At 43.7% G+C, this 23,835-nt stretch overlaps 2 protein-coding genes across 11 annotated transcripts in view; both read left to right on the top strand.

The window, feature by feature from the left end:
• TSGA10 (testis specific 10) overlaps nt 1–7,449 on the top strand; it is a 93,740-nt gene extending 86,291 nt beyond the window's left edge. For all 8 annotated transcript variants that reach the window (XM_025178620.2, XM_075916692.1, XM_075916708.1 and 5 more), the window contains exons 19-20: nt 5,889–6,023; nt 7,225–7,449. In XM_025178620.2, the coding sequence (XP_025034405.2) occupies nt 5,889–6,023; nt 7,225–7,249 (160 nt within the window). In that variant the 3' untranslated portion in view covers nt 7,250–7,449. The remainder of the gene's footprint in view (nt 1–5,888; nt 6,024–7,224) is intronic.
• Nucleotides 7,450–20,722: 13,273 nt separating this feature from the next.
• Nucleotides 20,723–23,835, top strand: part of CRACDL (CRACD like) — an 88,073-nt gene continuing 84,960 nt past the window's right edge. For all 3 annotated transcript variants that reach the window (XM_075916688.1, XM_075916679.1, XM_075916687.1), the window contains exons 1-2: nt 20,723–21,032; nt 21,871–21,987. The gene's annotated coding sequence lies outside the window, so the exon portion shown is untranslated. The remainder of the gene's footprint in view (nt 21,033–21,870; nt 21,988–23,835) is intronic.

Genomic DNA, 23,835 nt, shown 5'->3' with positions numbered 1-23,835 from the left:
GCTGCCACCGTATTAGTTTTATTATTTATAAGCAGTCAAATCAGGGTCCATGTTTATTTTAATTCCAGGGCTATGGCAAAAACATGCAAACAAAATTTTAAAATTGAAAAATGTTAATTGAAAAACTGTTACCCATAATGCTCCTATAGCCAGTTGATCATATTGTAATACTTGAATCCTAATAGAGCAATACAACTGCTTTTCAAACAAAACAACCTCTTGACAGTTTTCATATGCATTCTTTCCACACCATCCACACCTTAACTTTGGAAGTGCTAGCTAATCTGAACAAACCTAGAAAGGGAGGAGAAGAAAGAGAGAAAGTAGAGGAAAAAGGAGCATGGAGAAGAGGAGATCTATAGAAAGAAGAGTAGGAAAGCCAAAAGAAGGAAAGACGTTAAAGGAAATAGGGTATAGAGGGATGGAGAAGGACTACAGGCAGTCCCCGACTTATGCGGATCCGACTTATGTTGGATCCGCAGTTACGAACGGGACTTTTCTCACCCTGGAGGATGCGGGCGGCGGGACCGCTCAGACGTGCCGCGGTCCCACCGCCCGCGTCCTCCGGGGCAAGAAAAGCTGCTCTGCGTCTCCCTGGTCTGCTGGGGACGGTCCCCAGCAGACCAGGGAGACGCGGAGCAAAGCCGTGGAGGATGCGGGCGGGACCGCGGCGCATCTCGGCGGTCCGCCGCCCGCGTCTCCCTGGTCTGCTGGGAGGGCCTCCCCCAGCAGACCAGGGAGAGGCGGAGCAAAGCCTCGGAGGACACGGGCAGCGGGACAGCCCAGACGCGCCGCGGGCAGCGAGACCGTGGCCGTCTGGGCTGTCCCACTGCCCGGGTACTCCGTGGCTTTGCTCCGCATCTCTCTGGTCTGCTGGGAGGGGCGCACAGCTAGTGTGCCCCCCCCCCCCCCAGCAGACCAGGCTTTTCTCGCCAACGCCTGGGGTAGAGCAGCTGGGGTGCTCCTCGGCACTACTGGACCAACCCGGCAGCACCCCAGCTGCTCTGCCCCAGGTGTCCCCAAGTCAGCCGCTGTTGAAACTTACCAGCGGCTGACTACAGGAAGCCCGAGGTAGAGTTGCTCTGCCCCGGGCTTCCTGGAATCAGCCGCTGATCAGTTTCAGCAGCGGCTGACTTGGGGACACCTGGGGTAGAGCTGCTGGGGTGCTGCTGGGTTGGTCCCCGCAGCGCTGAGGTGCGGCGTTGCGGGGACCTACCTGGCAGCGCCCCAGCTGCTCTGTCCCAGGCGTCCAGATTCAGCCGCTGTTGAAACTGATCAGCGGCTGATTCCAGGATCAGCTTCCTGTAGTCAGCTTCCTGTAGTCAGCCTCTGGTCAGTTTCAGCAGCAGCTGAATCTGGACGCCAGTTCCGACTTACATACAAATTCAACTTAAGAACAAACCTACAGTCCCTGTCTTGTACATAACCCGGGGACTGCCTGTACAGGAAACTCTGAAGTATTTTGAAAAAAAAAAAATTCACTGGCTTCGCCTATAGAAAAATGCGAGGCAAATAGTTCTCAACCTTTTGATTTGATTTGAACTCTTTGTAATTAAAATAGAATTATAACTGATCATGGGCTATACATTTTCAAAACACAATCATGGACATCATCAGCCTCATTTTTATACTGAAAATAAAGGAACAGGATTGAGTAATTTAACCATTTGCTGATGCTACATGAGTAAAATCTCTTTAAAGAGCAGTTGCCTTTTGATCTGGAGACATGCTTGCCACACATAGAAATATCTCAGAAATCCATGGTCCCTGGTTATGATAAATATCAGTAATATAAGCCTTCTGGTAAAATGCACATCTTATATTTCAATTCATTTATGTAAACAATGACAACATACCAAGCTATGGAGTTGTATCATATGCATCAGATTTATGAAACAAAATTGGTATTCCTCCATAATTTCACTTTCTCAAGTCAATTTTTATTGTTCTACAATGGTGGAGCACATACTTTTCCTTTCACCCTTCCGCCCCCAGTAATGGAATCTGTCTGCACCTATCCTCCAGTCATAGTGTGGACTCTTTGGATAAAAAATTAGCAGTTGCTTAGCACCCACCAAAACCCAAGTGCCTCACACCAGCTAAACAATGAGAAGTCCTCTGGTACCTTACAGACTAACAGATTTATTGGAGCATAAGCTTTCGTGAGCAAAGACCCACTTCGTCAGATGCATGTAGTGGAAATTCCAGAGGCAGGTGTAAATATACAGACAAATGAAAAGAGTACCAATCAAGAGTAAGGCTAGAGATAACGAGGTCAATTCAGTAAGGGAGGATGAGGTCCACTTCTAGCGCTGATGTGGAGGTCTGAACACCAAGAGAGGAGAAACTGCTTTTGTTGTTGGCCTTTAAAATGCGATTGTACCTTAGTGCTTAAGCATTTGCTCCAACCCCTCAGACAGAGACAAACACCTACAAGATCTTCCCCAAGCATTTTTAAAACTACAGTACCCTCCAGAGGAAGTGAGGAAACAGATTGACAGAGCCAGATGTATATCCAGAAGCCTACAAGACAGGACCAACAAAGAAAATAACAGAACACCGCTAGCCATCACCTACAGTCCTCAGCTAAAACCTCTCCAACGCCTCATCAGTGATCTATAACCCATCCTGGACAATGATCCCTCATTTTCACAGACCTTAGGAGGCAGGCCAGTCCACACCCACAGATAGCCCATCAATCTGAAGCAAACTCTCACCAGCAACTATACACCACACCACAGTAACTCTAATTCAGGAACCAATCCCTGCAACAAACCTCAGTGCCAACTCTGCCCACATATTTACACCAGTGACACCATCACAGGACCTAACCACATCAGCCACACCATCATGGGCTCATTCACCTGCACATATACCAATGTAATATATGCCATCATGTGCCAACAATGCCCCTCTGCCATATACATCGGCCAAACTGGACAGTCCCTACGTAAAAGAATAAATGGACACAAATCAAATATCAGGAATGGTAACACACAAAAATCTGTAGGAGAACACTTCAGTCTTCCTGGTAACACACAGTAGCAGATTTAAAAAAACTTCAAAAACAGACTTCAAAGAAACTGCAGAGCTACAATTCATTTGCAAATTGTCTACACTACAGTGTTATTTCGAAATAGCTTATTTTGAAATAACGCGTCTACACACAAAATGCATTTCAAAATAGCATTTTACTATTTTGAAATACTGCATCCACACTGAGTGGACTCTGCATCACATTTAAGGCTGGCCGGAACCAGTTCCGGCAGGGCACCAGGTCAGGACTTACTGTGTGGGGCTGCTGCCTGAGGCTATGTGAGGTCTGTGCTTAAAGGGACCCGCCTGGAGAGCCAGTTCTCAGGTTTCCCTGCTTGCTTGTCTACCTTGATGAGGGACAGCAAAGCATTTTGTCTCTGCATGCTCTGGTTGCCCTCACTCAGGACATCACAGCACTCTGCAGCATGGAGCCAGAGTTGCCCCTGGGCACTCTGGTGCTTCTCTTGGATGTGTTGCTGCAAGCCTGGCTGCACTTTCTGCAGGCTGCCATCCAGGAGGTCCATCAGGGGGCTGTCAGTATCTAAGAGGCCCTGAGGGAGAGCTTCCACCCTGAGAAGCACTAAGAGCCTCCCTGGTGTGCCCCACTGGGGGCTTGTGCCTCATTCCTCCCTCATGTCTTTCCACTTACCCCTCCCTAACCCCCTTCCTGATGTAAAATAAAATACACATATTTTCATGAACACAAACTCTCTTTATTTAACAAAACTGGGGGGGAGGGAATGAAACTCTGGTGAGACTGGGGAAAGGAGGTGAGAGAGGGGAAGAGAGAGGGTGGGAGAGGGGAGGAGGAAACCTGGGAGGAGGGAGCTGGAAGGGGGAAGCAAGGGAAAGAAAGGGGAGGGGAAGCTCAGGGTTGGGGGTCTCGCCGGACCAACTTGATTTTCATGCAAACCTGCTCCTGGGTTCGCATATGGCCTTTGGTGGCCAGGCTGGCAGCTATCCTGCCATAGACGGCCATGTTCTTCCGTCTAGTGCGGAGATCATGGATGTTGGGGGCACCCCCCCAAACCTGAATAAAGTCCATGATCTACGCCCTGGACCAGGAAGGCGCCCGCCTTCTCCGGGCCCTGGCAGGCTCCTGGGAGCTGGCAAACTGCTCCTGGGGAGCAGTGGAGGGCTGGCTGCCAGTGGCTTGCTGGCTCATGTTTTGGGGCCACTGGGTCGGGGCAGTGACTGCTGCATCTGGGCTGGCAGGCTCGGAGATGGCATAGGCACTGTGGCCAGAGACTACCCCTTTAATGGCTCCGGGGAGCAGGGGAGGGAGTGGAGTGTTCTTGGTTGAGGCTGGAGTGGCCACCAGGGCTCCCTGGAAAGGCTGAAGGCCCCCTATTTCGAAATAGGTGTCTACACAGCATTTATTTCGAAATAGCTATTTCAAATTTGGCATTATTCCTCATAGAATGAGGTTTACCAAATTCGAAATAAGCCCTCCGCTATTTCAAATGTATTTTGAAATAGCGGTTTGGCAGAGGCAGGAAGAGGTGGTGAGACGAGGGATGAGCACTGGGGGAAGGAGTGGAATGTTGTTGGGGTCTAGAATAGAGTGGAGAAGGGAAGAGGCAGGGTGGGGGAAAGGATGCAGTGAAGACAGGACCTAAGATGAGGGGGAGCAGTGCCTATGCCTCCATTACTGCACATTTGACTCAGCAGAAGAGCTTGGGCTGAAGGCGGAGCGAGGGGCAGAACTGGTGCTAGGAAAGGAGCTGGGATGAGAGGCAGAGCTGGCCTGGGAGCAGAGAGGAAATGAGAACAGAGCTGAACTAGGAATGTACAGGGGATGGAATGGGGCTAGTGATGGAAGAGAGGGTGGTATGAAGCTACAGCTCAGGGCAGAATAAGGTGCTGAGACTGAATTTAGCTGGGCTGGATTTGGAATGAAGCTGCAGCAGAAGCCAGAGCTAGGTGGAGGCAGAGAGGAGCGGGATAGTGCTGCTTTTCTGTATCAATCAGAATATTTGCTTTAACAGATCATTTTGTGAACATACCTCCAAAATCTATTTAATACTGTTTTATCTTGGATTAATATACTGATGTCTTCTCTTCTTTTTGTAGCACAGATAGCAATATATTTTGTATCAGAAAATTCTGATTTTGGGCACCAGTAGAATGAATACAATAAACATTTGGGCTTGATAATATTTTTCATAATCCAGACAATTAAGTAGTCTTAAAAAGTAATGTGCTAGAAACACCTATGGCATTGCCCATAGGGAAATGGAGCAGTTATTACATGCTCTTGCAGAACCCCGAAGAGTGCAAGAAAGAAAACACTGGCTAAGAGATTGGGATTAACATCACTGTAAGGAATTTTTAGCTTTAATCTGGGCAACCACCAGAGAAGTGCAAAAGAATGTTCTGCTTAGTATTTCTTCTAGTGGATAAATATTGCTAAAAGTGCAGAACAGTTTATCTTTAGTGCATTGAATATGTGTCCAAGCCTTGTGCAGTACAGTAAAACCCTGTTTACCCACTCTAACTGGGGGACAGGTACCAAATCAGATAATCCAGACGATGGGAAAGTGAGAAGCCACAGCACTGTCTAATGGCCACAGAAGATATCAGTCACATCTGGATGTGTATCCGCTGGCTGTTCAAATAATATGGAGGGTCAGATAAACAGCGTTCAACTGTATTTCTGCCTACCACTTTGTGATTTATATGTTGACTGCTCTCTATTGAGCTGTGCTAACAAAACATTTATGCACCCTCTTTTTTATTGCACTCCATATTATAACATAAGACTATTTTGGATCTAAAGTAGAGTCTTATAGAAAGGCTTTGCTCCCCTGTTGGTAATGTGTCCTTTAAAATAAATTACCATTTTGATGTAGGGAACGTGCTGTACAAGAACTTCGTCGCCAGAGTCTTACTACTTCATACCAATTAAGCTCTACTTTAAGGACATCATCACCTGAACGTACTCTCCATCGATCTCCTGATTGGACTCTGGACAGGTCTTTAGATGGGTAAGTCATTCAAGAAACAAATAATACCCAGCATAATCTTCAGGAATTAGCCAAGGGGAAGGTATAGTTCTTTCTTAGGTGTTGTCTACATATAAACGTTCCACTGGTTTAAGTTACTGAATTAATTTAAATTGATATGAAACAATTGAAGTTTGTCCACTCAAGAATTTCTACTGGTTTAATAAAATTATTTGTTTTAGCTAGACAAAGGGTTGTGTATTACAAAGCCTTCAATTTTCAAAGGAAAATACTTGGAGTTGTTTTTCTTTGTTCCTTTTGTTTGGGTTTTGGGACTTGAATGGTTAAAGTAGCAATAACTCCTTCAGTTCTTTGACAGATTATACAAACTGGACAGACTGCAGCCACAGTCATTAAGAGTCTGAATTGAAAGAAGAAAACAATGTAAAATAAGTATCTTGATCAAATGAATATTAGTATATGTAGAAAGCTTAAGGATAGTAAAATCAGCAAAATAGAAAAATTGCTTATGGTCATTCAAACAGGTACAATTAGGACTTAATAAAACTATTTTCCACCTGTAAATTATACCATGAAATAGTCCTTCTACAGAAGTGATGGTATTTCGTTTATCATTTGAATCATTAATAACTAGACAAATCATTGGACAAAATAGACACAATTTGCCATTGGAAGGAGAGGCCTTTTTTCATAGCTCAAATCTGTTTCTATAGTATCTAAAATATATTGGGAGACCACACCAATGCTTACATTACCAGCACTGCTCTTTCGCTACTCCTACCTTCCTGCTTCTCAAATAAAGATCGAGTAACTAACTAATTTGATTGGTGACTGTCAACCAATTAACATATTTTTGCTTCAGTATGATTGCGATATCAGATGTATATCGGACAATGACTGACTTCTCCCTGTTATTTTTTCATTTTCTTCTCTTCTTTCCTTCTATCTTGTTTCATAATATTCAGTGCACTTTTCTCATGAGTTTCTGCTGCCCATAAAATGGTACTTTGGGTGCTCATTATCTCTGAAAATTAAGCTATTACTGTTTAATCCTGCAAATCCTCTGCACATGGATTCCCTGTTGGAGTGAATGGGAGTTACACACAAAGCAGGCTTGAGAAATTAAGCCAGTAAAGTTCACACACACACAAACCACTGAATTGATTTGTATATTAAGTGACTATACACACAATTAAACTTCATACTTTTTCTTCTCTTGTAGGAATTCTACATTCAGGGATTTCTAGCATTATTTAGGATGATCTGGAAAGAATCAGCATGTCCTCTAAAAAGCTGCAGGTTTAAAATTGAACTCAGAGCTTTCTGACAATTGTTTTGCCCAGCTGACTGCTAGATTTTGTTAAATATACTTACTGAATGTAAGAAAATGTACTTTGACGTTATTTTATTTTGGTCAATTTAAATAAATCAGCCTAGATGTTTTGTATTTTTTTATACAGCTAACCTTTATTATTTAGTGCCATATCACAATGATCCTTTTCGGAAGAAAAAAGGAGACATGCACACTGCTGCATCTGTATGCTAATAAAGCACAAAAGAAATATTTTATATTTATATTTCACTGTTAAAAACGTATACTGCAGCAGGGGAAATGAAGAAGACTATAACAATACAAAACTTTTAAAAAAATCTGCATGTATTTCTAATTCCAAATATATTTTGTAAATTGGGTTGTATTTTTGCTAATTTGTGTTTATAATTGAAAGCATGTATGAAGCCTTGTCTTCAAGATGAGGCATATTCTTCTCTTAATTCCTTAGTTTTGCATTTTGATATATCTAGTTTTGCATTTTGATATATCTCGGTAATATCAGGTTTTATTCATTTTTATTTCAAAGACAGTAAACCTATTACTCATTTAAGAAAATTAATATGTCTGTTACAAATATATGCATACTATGGGAGGACTATTTAATGAGTGAGCATATTATTATAACTTTGCTAAGCTCTTAAAATGCATTATTTTAGATATGTATTTATTTTTATACATAATTTGCTTACAATTTCAAAGAAAACTAATACCAGTTTTAGGAGGTAGGTGACATTTGATTCTTGTGTTCTTCAGGTGCAAGGTAAAGGCTTGACAGGTTTTATTAAACTCATCCAAGTAATTTTATAACTTTGATATTATATATGGATTTTAATAAGAATTTTAAAGTCTGGGTAAAACTTTCTTCATAGCCTGTAAGTGTTTACCATTTTCATATATGGAAACCATGAAAATAATTTATTTTATTTCCAGTAAGTTTCCATTTGGCTCTTTCCCATAATTTTTAAGGAGATTTCTTCACCCTTGTGGCCATAGTAACATAGGGAAACATTTTGAAAATGTTTTATGTGGTCTTTTTTTTTTCTTTGGGGGCAAGAAGGGTCAGTCATTCTAATGGTTTACTCTCATGTGTTTACTATAAATGCATGCATCCTTCCTCTGATATGTACATATATATCATTTGTGGGGGCTTTCAAATTCAGCTTTTAAATGCCACTCACTCCTCTGAAACCTACTGGTATGCACAGCACATATCAAAGCTTTTTATAGTGAAAGTGTTCTTAAAATTTTTTAAACTATTTTGAGGAATAATGTGCAAAAACAATTGTTTGTAACATATATATATATATATATAATAACAAAAATGCTCAAGTTTAGCCTTGCCGTCTTGCAACAATGCTCTAATCTTCTTTTTGGCAGACCTGGTTTAATGTTTGAGGCTTGAATCTGCTATCTTTATTTCAGTGACTAGTACTAAGCCCCACTAACATTAATGGCACTATTGGTATGAATAAGGGCTTTTGTTCATTGGGCTGGTGATAGGCTAGGTATTCTTCAATCAACTCCAGAATAAGAGAGAGAAGGAATAATCTGTGCCATTCAGCAGTGAGGCTGCAGTCTGATAGTTGAGGGAGCCTGAAGGTAACTTGATTATCCTTGTCCATAAAATTTATGTCTGTAACTTAAGGACATGAAGAGAGAGAGGTTAAGTAAGAAAAAAATGAGGTATCCTCAGGACTGTACGTGGTATACAAGGTCCACCCCAGGAAACATAATTTTTCAATTATTCGTGTTAATGAAAACAGTGCTATGTGGGTACATAGAAAAATCAGTTAATTGTTGATGATGTACTATCCAACAAAAAGTACAAGCTAAATATTTTAAGAAACTTGTTGGTATTAACTTTTGAAAATAAGAACTGATTAGAGCCAGATTAAGGGAATATTGCTTCAAAATAACAGTATTAGATATGATAATTCCATAATAATGTTCATGGCTGGCTTTTGTTTAGAAAACGTTAAGTGAACCAGAATTTTACTCTCCTATACATGGAGCTCTCCTATATATGCAGTATAGGCTGTACATAGAAACTAAGATCTTGGAGGTGAAATGGACTGGGGAAGAGAAACATAAACAGAAGATTGCTTTTTGTCATTGATTTGGGAATGGTTTCAGTTTGGTTTCAAGGAGTATTTAGTTCTATATTTATGCATGATAAAAAACGAATAAAGTATTAAGTGAAAAATTTGACAGGATCTACGGGCTGGTACAGACACAATCAGCCCATTTAACTGAAACTGAGATCAGAGAATGAAAGGATGGGAAAGGCAAAAAATATATCTGAGAAATAAACTGAATTTGCTTTAGTTTGTGAATCACCAGTGTAACTTAAACAAGAAACTAAAACCTTGCTGACATTCTTGTTCAGCTATAGGCTGATGAGGAGCTTTGGACAGTATTAGTTCACTGAGCATTATATGCTATAACAGTATATTCTAAAAGTCTTCAGACTGTTACTTTATTCAAGTATATTAAACTTTCTGCTTCATTTCCTAAATGAAAACTGTGTAATGAACTGTACTATTTATAGTTTTCTACTACTTCTGACAGCAGCCTTTTAATGGGTGAAAAGAGCAATTATTAAAAAGATTACAACAGGAAAGTATGGTGAATGTGTCCAGATTGAATTGTTTATATAACATTTTGCAGTGGTTTATCTTTCCTCATACTGTGGGATCTTGGTGGTCGGGCAGTTTTCTTGTCATCTTATTATAGGATTATTGTTTGGAAATATAAAAATAATCCATTTATGTATCAGTTGTTGTTGGTATATTGTATTTGACATTTAGGCACACTAACTACAGGTACTGTAATGTTTTTATGCTTTCATATTTCATGTAATCACTTTATTATTTGCAAATAATCTGAACAGTAATTTTTACATTTCTGACTTTGAAAACTTAATTTTATTTTCTAGAATGAATAAAGTCATACTAAATCTGTTAAATTTTATTTAACTTATTCTCAACTATTTATGCAATGCTATAAAATTTGAGTTTGTGTAATAAAACTTGCTGAAGTATTTCAAATAGAATTAAAATATTATGTGATTAGCAGCCATTCTTGGTTCATTTGTGATGAATTCATCCAGTGATTTGTATTTTCCTGGGTTTTGCTTATTCAAGGCTGTGAACACAGTTTCAGGGAAAGTGAACAGAAAAGGTTTTTTTATCGAAACATCACTTACTATTAACTAGAATCACAGTTAACAGTAGAGTGTGTCAGTAATCTCATGTCATGTGCTTCATCCAATTTTCTTTTTCAGAGGAAAGTGGCTTATACAAAACACTACTCCCATTACCTTTTATAGTTCCAGCAACCCAGCAGGAGAAATCCATAACACTTGCTAGCCAACAACCATTTCAGCATCTCTTTGAACTATTCCTGCAAGCAGCCTTTTATTAAACTCGGGAAACTACAGACAAGTCAGCTTAACTTCCATACTTGGAAATATAATGAAGCAAATAATTAAGCAATCAATTTGCAAACAACTAGAAGATAATAAGGTGGAAAGTAACAATCAGCATGGATTTGTCAAGAACAAATCATGTCTAATCAACCCGATATCTTATTTAAGGTAACAAGACTGGTGGATAAGGGGGAAGTAGTATTTGTGATTTATCTTGACTTCACTAAATCTTTTGATTCTATATCATGACCTTCTCAAAAACAAACTAGGGAAATGCAACCTAAATGGAGCTACTATAAGATGGGTGCAAAACTGGTTTGAAAATTGTTCCCAGAGAGTAATTATCAATGGTTCAAACATGCAGGAAGGGCATCATGAGTGGACTCCACAGGGATCAGTTCTGAGTTGGGTTCTGTTCAATATCTTCATCAATTATTTAGATAATAGCATGAAGTGTACACTTATAAATTTTGCAGGTAATACCAAGCTGGAAAGGGTTGCAAGTGCTTTGTAGGATAGGATTAAAATTCAAAATGATATGGAGAAATGGATTTAAGTAAATAAGATGAAATTCAATATGGCAACTTCAAAGTAATCTACTTAGAAAGGAACAATCAATTGCAAACATACAAAATGGGAAACAATTGCTTAAGAAGTACTGAAGAAAGGGATCTGGGATCACAGTGTATCACAAGATTAAATATGAGTCAACAGTGTACCACTTGCCAAAAAAAAAAGGCAAACATTATTCTGGAATTTACTAACAGGCACTATAGGCATGACCCAAGAAGTAATTAACATAGAATCATAGAACCACAGAGCTGGAAGAGACCTCAGAAGGTCATCAAGTCCAGCCCTCTGCCCTAGGCAGGACCAATCCCAACTAAATCAACCCGGCCAGGGCTTTGTCAAGCCGAGACTTAAAAATCTCTAGGGATGGAGACTCCACTACTTGCCTAGGTAACCCATTCCAGTGCTTCACCACCCTCCTAGTGAAATAGTTTTTCCTAATATCCAACCTGGACCTCTCCCACTGCAACTTGAGACCATTGTTCCTTGTTCTGGCATCCATCACTACTGAGAACAACCTTTCTCCAGCCTCTTTGGAACCTCCCTTCAGGAAGTTGAGGGCTACTATCAAATCCCCCCTCGCTCTTCGCTTCTGCAGACTAAACAGACCCAACTCCCTCAGCCTCTCCTCGTAGGCCATATGCTCCAGCCCCCTAATCATTTTGGTTGCCCTCTGCTGGACCCTCTCCAATGCATCCACATCCTTTTTGTAGTGGGGGGCCCAGAACTGGACACAATGCTCCAGATGTGGCCTCACAAGAGCTGAATAAAGGGGAATAATCACATCTCTGGATCTGCTTGCAGTGCTCCTCTTAATGCAACCTAATATGTCATTAGCCTTCTTGGCTACAAGGGCACACTGTTGACTCATATCCAGTTTCTCATCCACTGTAATCTCCAGGTCCTTTTCTGCAGAACTACTACTTAACTGGTTGGTCCCCAGCCTGTAACAATGCTTGGGATTCTTCCATCCCAAGTGCAGGACTGCACTTGTCCTTGTTGAACCTCATCAGATTTCTTGTGGCCCAATCCTCCAATTTGTCTAAGTCACTCTGGACCCTATCTACCTCTTCTCTTAGCTTAGTGTCATCTGCAAACTTGCTGAGGCTGCAGTCCATCCCCTCATCCAGGTCATTAATAAAGATATTGAATAAAACCGGTCCTAGAACCGAACCTTGGGGCACTCCGCTAGAAACTGATTTCCATCCTGACATCGAGCCATTGATCACTACCCGCTGGGCCCGATCTTCTAGCCAGCTTTCTATCCATCTGACCGTCCATTTATCCAATCCACATTCCCTTAACTTGCTGGCAAGAATATTGTGGGAGTCCATATCAAAAGCCTTGCTAAAGTCAAGGTATATCACATCCACTGACTTTCCCATGTCTACAGAGCCAGTTACCTCATCATAGAAGCTAATCAGATTGGTCAGGCACTTAGACTTGCCGTCGTGAATCCATGGTGACGACTCTACTCTGTGGAGTACTGTTTAGGCCTCAACTGGAGCATTGTCTCCAGTTATGAGTGCCACATTTCAATAAAGATATGGACAAATTGGAGAAATTCCAGAGAAGAACAACAAAAATTATTCAAGGTCTGGAAAACATAACCTATGAGGCAAGATTGAAAACACTGGGGCTACGTCTACACTGCAGGCTTTTTGTGCAAGAATGGCTGTTCTTGCGCAAAAATTTGCAGAGCATCTATTGTGCACGCGTGTTCTTACACAAGTAAATTTACAGTAAAGCATCAGAAGAGAGGGCTTCTTGTGCAAGAGTTATTCCTCTCCCCACAAGGAATAAGCCCTCTTACGCAAGTGCTCTTGCGCAAGAAGGCAGGGTGGATGGGCACCAAGAGTTTCTTGCGCAAGAAACCCCTATGGCTAAAATGTCCATCAGAGTTTTCTTGCACAAGAGAGCATCACACTGCCATGGATGCTCTTGCACAAAAGCACATCTCTTGCACAAAAAGCCTGCAGTGTAGCTGTAGCCTGGGTTTGTTTAGTCTGGAAAAGAGAAGACTGAGAGGGGACATGATAACAATTTTTAAGTATCTAAGGGTATGTCTACACTGCCACCCTAGTTCGAACTAGGGTGGCTAATGTAGGCATTCGAACTTGCAAATGAAGCCTGGGATTTAAATATCCCGGGCTTCATTTGTATCTTGCCGGGCACTGCCATTTTTAAATCCCCGTTAGTGCGGACTCTGTGCCTGCGGCTACACGCGGCACAGAGTAGGTAGTTCGAATTAGGCTCTAATTAGAGAGCCTAATTCGAACTACCATTACTCCTCGTGGAACTAGATAATGCTAGATAATGCTTAGTAGTGTCATTAGTGCAGGGGGCTGGACTAGATGACCTCTCCAGGTCTCTTCCAATCCTATGTTTCTATTGATTTATCATATGGACAGTCTAAACCAGGGCTACTCAACTTTGGAAGCCCCGGATGCCACAATGATATCTACAGCACATGCCGAGGGCCACAACTTAAGCAAGTAAATATATGCAAGTATTTATGCAAATATATGCAAATAGCTTATTTCATACTGACAGGCATGAATACAAAGATTAAGACAAGACTACACAACACAAAGGCCCCATTTAAGTCAGTTCTGATATTAATAAAAAGCAATATTTACCAGATTTCCACCCATATGACAGCACTTTTAATGCCTCTTGCCGCCCCCAGCAGCTCCTGCGAATGCGCCAACATGGCCTGGCTCAGGGAGGCACTGCCACTGTGGCAGGCGTGCTTTGCTGCTACCTTTTGACACACGCACTGCCTCCCACCGGCCGGCAGCTCCCGCACATGTGCAGCCATGGCTTGTGTCAATGCCACGCCATGCCACTCTGCTCGTGGGGAGGCACTGCCACTGTGGTAGTCATGGCAGGTGTGCTCTGCTGCCGCCTCTTGCCACCCCTTTGTCAACTGGCAGCTTCTGCGCATGTGGCCTGTCTCAAAGCCGCTTGGCTCGGTGCTGCTGCTGGAGCCCTAGCAATGATCCCTAGCAATGGCCTAGGAAGTGGCTCAAGGCACCTCAGGCCACATGAAAGGGGCCACGGGACACATGCAGCCCACGAGCCGCGTGCTGAGTAGCCCTGGTCTAAACCAATGGGATTTATTGTGCTGTCTCAAAGCAAATTGGTCAATCAGATTAATTTTTTCTACCCCTCACCTCCCCCAAATAGCTGCTGGTGGCTGCTTCTAGAGAGAGTTCAAATTCTCCAATCTGTGCTCAGTCAGCTTCTTTTAATGTCAAATTTTCACTAGTTAAAAATGCCCCCAGTGTGGAGATTACTTTGGTAGCAGAATCCTGGCACTAGAACTACAGGTCTATATCTCATCAACTAATCCAGCTCAATGCTTAGACACACTACAAGCTGTTTACAGAAGGAAGAGTGTTACATAGCAGCAAGGCCTGCAGCAGAAAATAGGGCCATTCCAGGTGCCTCTTAAGCCTACATAAAAAGAAGTATACTTAGTTCAGAAATAAGATTTTTCAAGCCTTAAAAGAGGTTTTCAAGTACACATTCATGAATGCATGGGAAATGCTTTTAAATAACCTATTCAGGGTTAATATCATGATATAGAAGGGGAAACTATCTCATTATGAATAAAAATGATTTAACAAAAATATATACTTGGTGTCCAGTGCCCCAAGGGCTTAAACAGGTATATTACTCTTTCTTATTGATCTGTAAAGAAGTAAAATATTTAATTCACAACTACTTTAACAGGTATAGGTATTTGAGGAGAGTATATTCTTATATATTAAACAAATATTTTATATGAACCTCTACAACTACTAGCTGATTCCCAGCAGAGGCAATGTATAAACGGAAAATGAATGAATTAGTAACTCTAGCAGCAGCAAAAATTGTAATTGCCTGAGCATGTTACCGCCTGAAAACAATTTCTGTAGCAGAAAGTTCAAGATGGGTTTTGAGTTTGGGACATATTTCAAACAGAAAAGTATTACTATTTGAATGAGCCGAGGAAAATATTTTAATTTCTTTATGTCCACAGAACATGTAATTTGGGATTAAAAACATTTATCATCAGCTGAAACATTGTCAGCGTCCGTAAAGCTTTCTTAATACAGTTGTGTCTTTCAGAAGGTAAAACACACTCTTGAGGGTGTGTCTAGACTACATGGCTCCGTCGACGGAGCCATGTAGATGAGTGTACTCGGCAAAGGGAAATGAAGCGGCGATTTAAATAATCACTGCTTCATTTACATAAAAATGGCCACCGCACTGTGCCGATCAGCTGATTGTTGGCACAGCGTGGTAGTCTAGATGGGGATCAGCCAACCCCAGAACCCTTTGTCGCTCCCGGGGGGGGTGGAGGACTGAAGCCCGCCAGGGAAACGGGACAGCCACCCAGGGAAGCCCTGCCAACCGCAGTTCATCCAAGGCAGGGGCCAGCCCAGCGGAGCTGCGGCAGCTGGAGATCCAGCTGCGGATGAAGGAATTAGAAGTACAGGACAGAGAGAAGCAGCGACAACATAAGCTGGCCATGGCAGAACGGAGAAACGCTAAGTATGGACGATCTAATTTACTTACACTGCTGTGATATTTTAAAATGTGGCCATTCCAATGGGCAGCTGCCCTTAAAGAAAATTGTAGCTATCTCCTATGCACTGTAACACTTTTCATTTTTAAAATGTATGATTAGAAAAATGACTATGTAAACCACCACCCTTTCCTTATTCAGCAGGACTGCTTTCTGTGTAATTTGACTCATCTTTTGACATGGCAATTGGTACTCCACAAAAATAATGAGAGCTAGATTTGTTATGACTGATTTTTAAATGCTCCCTAATTTCCCAGAAAGAAAACAATATCCTGGAAGGCAAAGCAAGGGCTGGAATTTGGAATGGGAAAGGAGCTGTGGCTGGAGGCAGAGCTGGCCTGGGAGTGGCACGGGGTGGAGTGGAGCTGCAGATGGTGGTGGAACTGGTCAGGGGCAGAGAGGGAATGAGGGAAGAGCCCATTATGGGGATGGCATTGAGCTGTGGCTTGGGTTCGTGCTGGCCTGAGGGAGGAGAGGGAATGAGGGCATCATGGAACAGGTTCCTCTACAACAGGGGTCTCCAAACTACGGCCCGCGGGCCGCATCCGGCCCGCGAGGCCCTCTCATCCGGCCCGTGGAGACCTTTTTGTCTGGCCCCGCCTTCTTCCGCGTGCCGGCGAGATTATCCCTGAGCTTGAGTCCGAGCATTGGTGTCAGCGGGAGAAACGGATTCGCAGGCGGCTGCGCGAGGCCCCAGCGCGCGCACGGGACAGCAGGTAGCCCAGGTCAGGGACGGCTCCGCGTGCCGCTTGGCCGGGCGGGCAAAAAAGGGGGGTCTCGATGGCGGGCTCCGGATCAGACCCGGCGGCAGAGGATCGCGGGAGGCTGGACGGAGGGGAGGAAACCCGACGGTGGTTTCTCAGGGGCTAGGAGCGAGGGGCTACTTCTCCGGGGGCGGTGCTGAGGAGCTGGTGCCCATTGCAGGAGGCGGTCTGGTTGCTGTGGCACAGCCTCTGGGTGATGCTGTGCCGTGCCTAGCGCGCTGCCCTGGTCCCTGCAGTGCGCCCTGAAGAAACATCCCTCTCCCTTCCACGTCTGGTCTCTCTCATCCACAACCCAGAGCAGCACCGCCCTGCCGGGTATCAGTCTGTGGGAGCGTTGGGCACTGCTTTCCAACTTCCTTTACCAAGTGATAACGTGTCTGCTTTCAAACCAGCTTTTCCCATTAAAATGCATGCCCCTTGTTCCATGGGGCTATGTTACAAATTGTCACCTCATTCCCTGCATGATAGGAGAGCGATCACATCTCTTCAAGTGTGAGTGTCTTAGGATGAACATATTGCCAGGATTATGTTGCTTACAATTTTCATCACATTGCGCAGGTGGAAATGAGTTCCTCAGCAGTTTCCCCGTTCTGGAGCCCCTCCTGCAGGACTAGGACAAGCACCACCCCCAATTTCAAACAGTGATTTCTAAAGCCAGAAATGTCTGCTATTTTGGCATCCAGGAAACAATTTCACCATTCACACTAATACAGGTGTTCATGTGTAGTGTATCAATGTGTTATTAAATAATAACTGAATAAAATAATATTAAATAAATAATTAAAAACAACATCCATGTTTTGATTGTTTTTTATTTGGACCTCAAGTGTGTAGTCGGCCCCCGAACTGCTGTTTGATAGTTAATGCGGCCCTTGGGCAGAAAAGTTTGGAGACCCCTGCTCTACAACAAAGAGGAAGATTTTTACTCTCACTATTTAAACAAGAAAAAGAATGGTGAATGCAGGCATATTTTAGACTTCAGAGAACTCAAAGTTGTAAAGGTCCAAAGGTTTAGGATGTTCACATTAGCAACAATAATACCAGCACTGGAACATGGAGACTGGTTTTCAGTCCTCAGTATGGATGTAAAATCCCATTTAATTAGTTAACTAGTATATTTGTAACCAGTTAACAGATTAAACAGGGAGAGGGTCTGGGCTGGAGCGGCCTCACCATGACCAGGCTAGAGCAGCCCCCATTTGTGGCAGACCCAGTGCAGGTGAGCTGCAGACAGGGGCTGCTCCCAGCCGGGCTGGAACGATCCCTGCCAGTTAGCCATAACTGGTAAGCATCACCCTTACCAGGTGATGCTTATCAGTTAACCATTCACATTCCTATTCCTCAGCCTCCAAGATACCTCAATGAACAAAATTCAACATTGACACCCATACAGTAATTGCAGTTCATCGGGGCGCATCTTGACACTCTAGATAAAGGCTAAAGCATTACTAGAACTGACCAGATTGAATGGTACATAAATACCAAAACAGACCTGTGTTATACCAAATAAAAGCAAGCAGGATCTTATGAGGGGGATAAGGCAAAAAGCCACATTTATTGTAAAGATAAAAAATAAAGAAAAGATAGAAGCAAACAACATTGTTTAACTACTTATTCCTATCACTACTTAACCCTTATACACTTATATATAACCATTCATTCATACATCCATTCATTCAAGTTCTGTGTATAGTTACCAGCCTGGAAGTTGCTTGTGACAGAATACTGGCCAGGTATTCTGTACACAAGTGATGGTAGTGGGGAGCGAAGTCCTGATCAGATGCGCATCTGAAACTCCTGGTAGGCTGGCAGCAGAACCTTGGACTCTAATTCCATAGTCTTTTAGTCCAGTTCTTATAGGAATTTCTTCCTATGCCAGTCTATGGAAATTGCAGCATCATGCTGATGTCTCCAGGGTGGCTGCCAGGTGCTCGTCAGTGATCTCATCGGGTGGACCTCCAGTACTTGGTTTTCTCCACTTGACACCTTTTGGTTGCACTGGTACCTGACGCCTTCTTCAGCCCTTTGTTGCTGTATTCTCAGGCTGGCACCTCTCAGAACCATTCACTCATCATCCAAGCACTCTCTCTCTTACATACATTCCTTAATGTTTCCCATACAATATTTTTGTATAATAATAACTTTACATATATCAGAGTTGTAGTTACAAAAAGTTTCTGGGTGGTATTGCTTAAAACATTCTCTGAGTGCTGAGTAAAGTTACAATGTTTTAAAGAGAACACGTGTCAATTATGTAACAATGCCCTTAGTCAATTACAGGGCTTGGCTCCCATAGCAGAGTTAGTGGCTTGACAATGCATTGTTACAATGTATCTCTGCAATGTCAATTTCAAGCAGCCCCTTGCACAAGCTTGAGCATGCCCTGGGGCACAGAGGGGGGGCTGTTTCTGGCTACATAGGATTATATTCTTAACAGTTCTAAGTTACATGACCTAATACATTATATTCTAACGGGGCAATAATAATAATAAATCTAAACATTTAACAATCTTAACAAATAATAATAATAAGAAGAAGAATTAATAAATCTAAACACTTTTAAGTTGTGGGGAACAAATTATGGGGAGTCACTTCCATTTGGGGGAATAATTTTCAATACATTAATATGTTATCCCTACACCTGCCTCCACTGATTGGGCCATGTGGAAACAACCACATTTGTAGTACGACATGCAGTATCTTTACACTTGGGTTTGGTAAAGAATTGTCTACATACCACACACTGACTAAACAGGTGCCTTGTAACGCTGCTCTAAGTCAGACTTGCTCTTCTGGTGGACACAACCTAACAATGGATGCACCAGAGCCCCTTTCACACAGTGGACCCAAGTGCACTCCACTTCCCTGTAGTTCCCACAACCATTGTTGTTGCCCCACACCAGGCCCCCTAGCCCTAAATCTGTGTCTCTCAGGGACGGGGTGACATGGGAAGAGAGGGAAGAGCAGGGATTGGTCATTGGGATTGGACAAGCGCCGGGGTACTCTTGGGCAGGATTGTGAATCTGCTCCAGCTGCATGGTCTGCAGGTCAGGAGTTTGAGACCCCTGACCTAGAGGAGCTCTGCCTGGATGTCTATTTGCATTCACTTATGCTACCTATTGGCTGACGTTACACTTCTAAGTAAAGTGATGGCTCACTTGATCCCAAAAGGGATGTAAGCGAGTAGTCGAATATTTGACTACCTGATAAGTTGAAGTTTATTGAGTAGTGAGTCAAATACTCAACTACTTGCTTCCCTTGCTGCCTCTGTATGAAAGGCAGCAAGTAGGGGCAGGGCAAGGAACAGGAGCAAGTTAAAAGCTGGCTCCCCAGCACCATCTCTGCAGTGGTGCCTGCCAATATCAACTACAAAAAATCCCTCTAACTCAGCAGATTAACCACAAAAAAACTTTCAAACATGACTGAAGGCAAGAAATTGTGGCCTTAATCTGCTGCAAGAAACCTGTAGGCTGGATATTAGGAAACGCTTTCTAAATTACAAACTGGTCAGGCATCAGGGGCAGTCTGTCCATATAGGCGAACTAGGCGGTCGCCTATGGCGCCAAGTTAAATGGGGCACCAAATGGTGGCACAATATCATTGAGGGGTTTGGAGATGGGTGCCAATTGCATGGTTCACCTAGGGTGCAAGTTGCTGACAGCTAGTCTAGGGCAGCCCCTGGTCAGGCTTCCAAGTGAGATTTGGGGAGGCCCGTCACCTTATTCTTAACGTTTCTACACCTTGTTAGTTCATCCTAAAGACAAGTTAAACCTGCCAGAAATCTGAGAGCAAAGGCACGAGGCTTCCAGAAACAGCCCTTGCAAAGAGGGAGGCTTTAAAACACTCGCGCTGCTTCCATTCCCTGGCTTGGACTCTCCGTTGCTAGGATTAGCGGAGAGGGCAACATCCCGCGCTCTTAGCCCCGCCGACAGGCCCATGGGACATTGGGCCGAGGCCAGCTGGGTACGCGGCGCCAGGGGCTGCCAGACACTGGCGCTTCCAGCCGCTTTCCAAAGTAAACCTGCCCGCTGGGGCGGTGCGCGGCGCGCTCCCACACAGGGAAGCAGCTTCCCAAGGGCTCCTTCCAGAGGAGGCTGGAGCCCAATGCCCCGGCGACTGCCGCCTTCCTGCCCACTGCTTCCCCGGGCGCCTCTTCTCCGGCAGCTCCCTTCCTCCTCGGCCCCCGCTGCTCCGGAGCGCCCGGGCTGGGCGCGGCGCTGCAGGTGCTCTGGCTCCGGCGCGACCCCCTCCCCGGGCGGTGCAAGCCCCGAGCAGCGCTTTCCTGCCTCCGGGAGAGTGCGGGGCCCGCGGGAGCCGCTGCTGGGAAGGCTGCAGCCTTGGTCTGACAGGCAGGCGGCAGGTGAGTGCGGGCGCCTTCCCTGGCACTTCACGGGGTGACCCAGCGGCGCCTCCTCTCAGAAGTGCGCTGGCCCGGGCTGAGCGGGAGGCCTGGCTTTGCCGCGCCACCACCCTGTCGAGATGACCTGAGTGTGTGGGTCAGAGCCCCAGTGAGAGCCTCCCCTGTCCCCCCCCCCCTCCTCTTTCCCTCCCCAGATCAGGTCTCCCCTGCCCAGGGAGAGGAAGCTGCTTGTTCTGAATCACAGCGTGGCACAAGCCTCCAGTGAGGCATGAGCCTGAGCATAGTCAGCAAGTTACAGCCCCAGCCTGCTTCTCTGGGACATTGGGAACAACTGTTTCACTGGGAGGGTGGTGAAGCACTGGGATGGGTTACCCTCCCTACCAGGGCCAGAGTCTGCCCGGCAACCCTTAGGGAGTGAGATGCCCCTCCCAGGGAGTTCAGGAGGGGAAGGAGGGGCCATTGTTGAGGAAGTCTGGAGCCAGCCAGGGCAAGGGGAAGGCTGCCTGTGTGGGAGCTAGTAAGCCCCAGGCCTGCATGCAAGGTCCCCCCTGAGAACTAGCCTCTAGGGACCTGAAGGGCAGGATCCCTCAGCTGGGTTTTATGTCTCCACTGCTGATTCCCAGTTTGTGGAGTTTGCTGGGAGGCTTCCCCAGCCAGGCTGAGTTGGTTCCAGCTCCCTGGGTGAGACCAGTCACGGCATGGTCAGCTCTGCTCTGTGCTGGTTTGGGGCTGCTGCCTGCTGTGTGTGTGTCTGAATGCTGGGGTAGGAGGTTACAGTTTGAATTTTGGTGCCGCTGTGTGGCCTGCACCTTGAGCCTTGCACCCCTTTGTGGTAAAGGGAAATTCTGGGACCAAAGCAGCCTGATTCCTTCCTGAAGAGGATCCCTGCCAGAAGAGAGCAGCCCCTCTGCAGTGACTCAGTCATCTCTGAACCTGAGGCTCATTCATGGAATATGTGAGTGCACCATTTTTTAGTTAGTAAGTCAGGGAATTTGTTTGGGGATTTTATTACCTGCTGCATATTAAACCTGTGGAGGGATTTACTGCCTTCTCCCATGTGAGTCCTTTGGGCCGTACTGGACCTAGTCAGCCCCACTGCTAAACCACAGCAGAGAAGAATTTTATGGTCAAAAGTCATCAAGTGCCCCAACAAAGTATGCGTACCAACGGGACACTAACCTTACAGTTGCTGGGCACCAGTGAATCTAAAAATAGTGTTTTACCCTGTTCTGTTATGTTTGTCTCCTGTTTAATATACTTGTGTTTATTATAGTGTATGTGTTTGTGCTATTTTCTGGGAATCTCCAACTATCTGGCAAATACCTGGGGATTATCCTGCGTTAGAATTTTCCTCCCAAGCTGCCCTGGTGACCCTGCCAGGAAGGAGTGAGGGGGGTGGAGGCACCGCCAAATAAATCCATCAGAAAAAATAAAGTTGAGTGCGTGGCGGGATCCAGAAGAACCCAGACCTATCCATCAAAACCTGTAAGCAGATTGGCTTTAAAGAAGGTAACCAGGTGGAGAGGGGGCGCTACATTTGTGTAACGTGAACTTGATTTCAAACATTAGCTTTAATAAACATTCTTCTGTGTAAACAATAATTGTATAATGTATGTCTCTAATTTTGGAAGGGTAATGAAAGAGAGCCATTTACATTTATGATGCTGATTCTGTGTGTCTTACAACCTGGCACTTCCAGTGACTTCAGTGCAGGAAATGCAGGCTCATTTCCAAAGTTTCCAGAAGGCCAGAAAGATTTTGTATTTCCTATTTTTATGTAGCCAGTAGTTCCAGGGTAATTTATAAGAGCTTTTTTATGCAAAGCATATATTGAATGAAATATTTAAAACATTCTGAGTTATAGCAGACTTTTCAGTGTAAAGTGTAGAACAGACCTCTTTTTGCAAGGCAGTCGCAGATTTATTTTCCCATGTAAATAGGAGATATTTGAATGGTGTATTATTTCATTATTAAACACTGACAGTAAATTTGTATGAGTCTATACTTTCACAAAGTGTTCATTTTCATTGAATGTCTTCCATTGGCTTTAGACTGTGCAAGATGGGTATAGCTCTGAGGTTTGTTTTTTAATGCTGAAAAGCTGTGGCTTTCTCTCTCAGGAGTCTATAACTATTTATAGCAAGAATAAATGGTGAAAAAAAAATAAAGAAAAATCTGCATAAGTCCTTAAGCTGTCCTATAAGATCTCAGAGGTAGTTGCGTGCATGTATTGTGAAATATTGCTTATCAAGTCACTAATTCACATTCTTAAATTATTTTGGCAGGTCATTTGCTAAAACTGCTCAGATTTTTATAATAAAATATAAATATGGTGTAATTTAATTGCTATACTTAAATATTGACTGTGGTAAATGTAAAATATATGTGGCCAAGTCTTTCTTAAAACTTAATAACTTTTAAAAAATGCAGTGACAGAGAGAGAGAGGTTTGTTGCTCTTAAATTGAAAAAAATAATTATTTAAATTATTCAGATTTTTAATCTTATTAACACTGTTAATAAATATGCATCTCCACTTATGGATTTTAAATCATATTCATAATTTCCATCAATCTCGCCTTATAATTCTTCCTTTTTCAATCTGCAGAATATGAGGGTCTTGGATCTCTAGCTAGCAACAGTATGAATACCAATTTAGAAGTCCTGGTCTGTAGTCTTCTGCATACTTCATCTAAATGTAAATAGTTACCCTAACGTACATGCATGAGATCTTCCACAAATTTTCTCCCTTGACTTCTTTTTTGCCTCTGTAAATTGTCATAATCTGTGTATGTATGTCCATTG

The sequence above is a fragment of the Pelodiscus sinensis genome, chromosome 1 (assembly GCF_049634645.1).
Source record: "Pelodiscus sinensis isolate JC-2024 chromosome 1, ASM4963464v1, whole genome shotgun sequence".
NCBI lineage: Eukaryota > Metazoa > Chordata > Testudines > Trionychidae > Pelodiscus > Pelodiscus sinensis.
The sequence above is the reverse complement of the archived record's forward strand: the minus strand, read 5'-3'. Positions and strand labels throughout refer to the sequence as shown.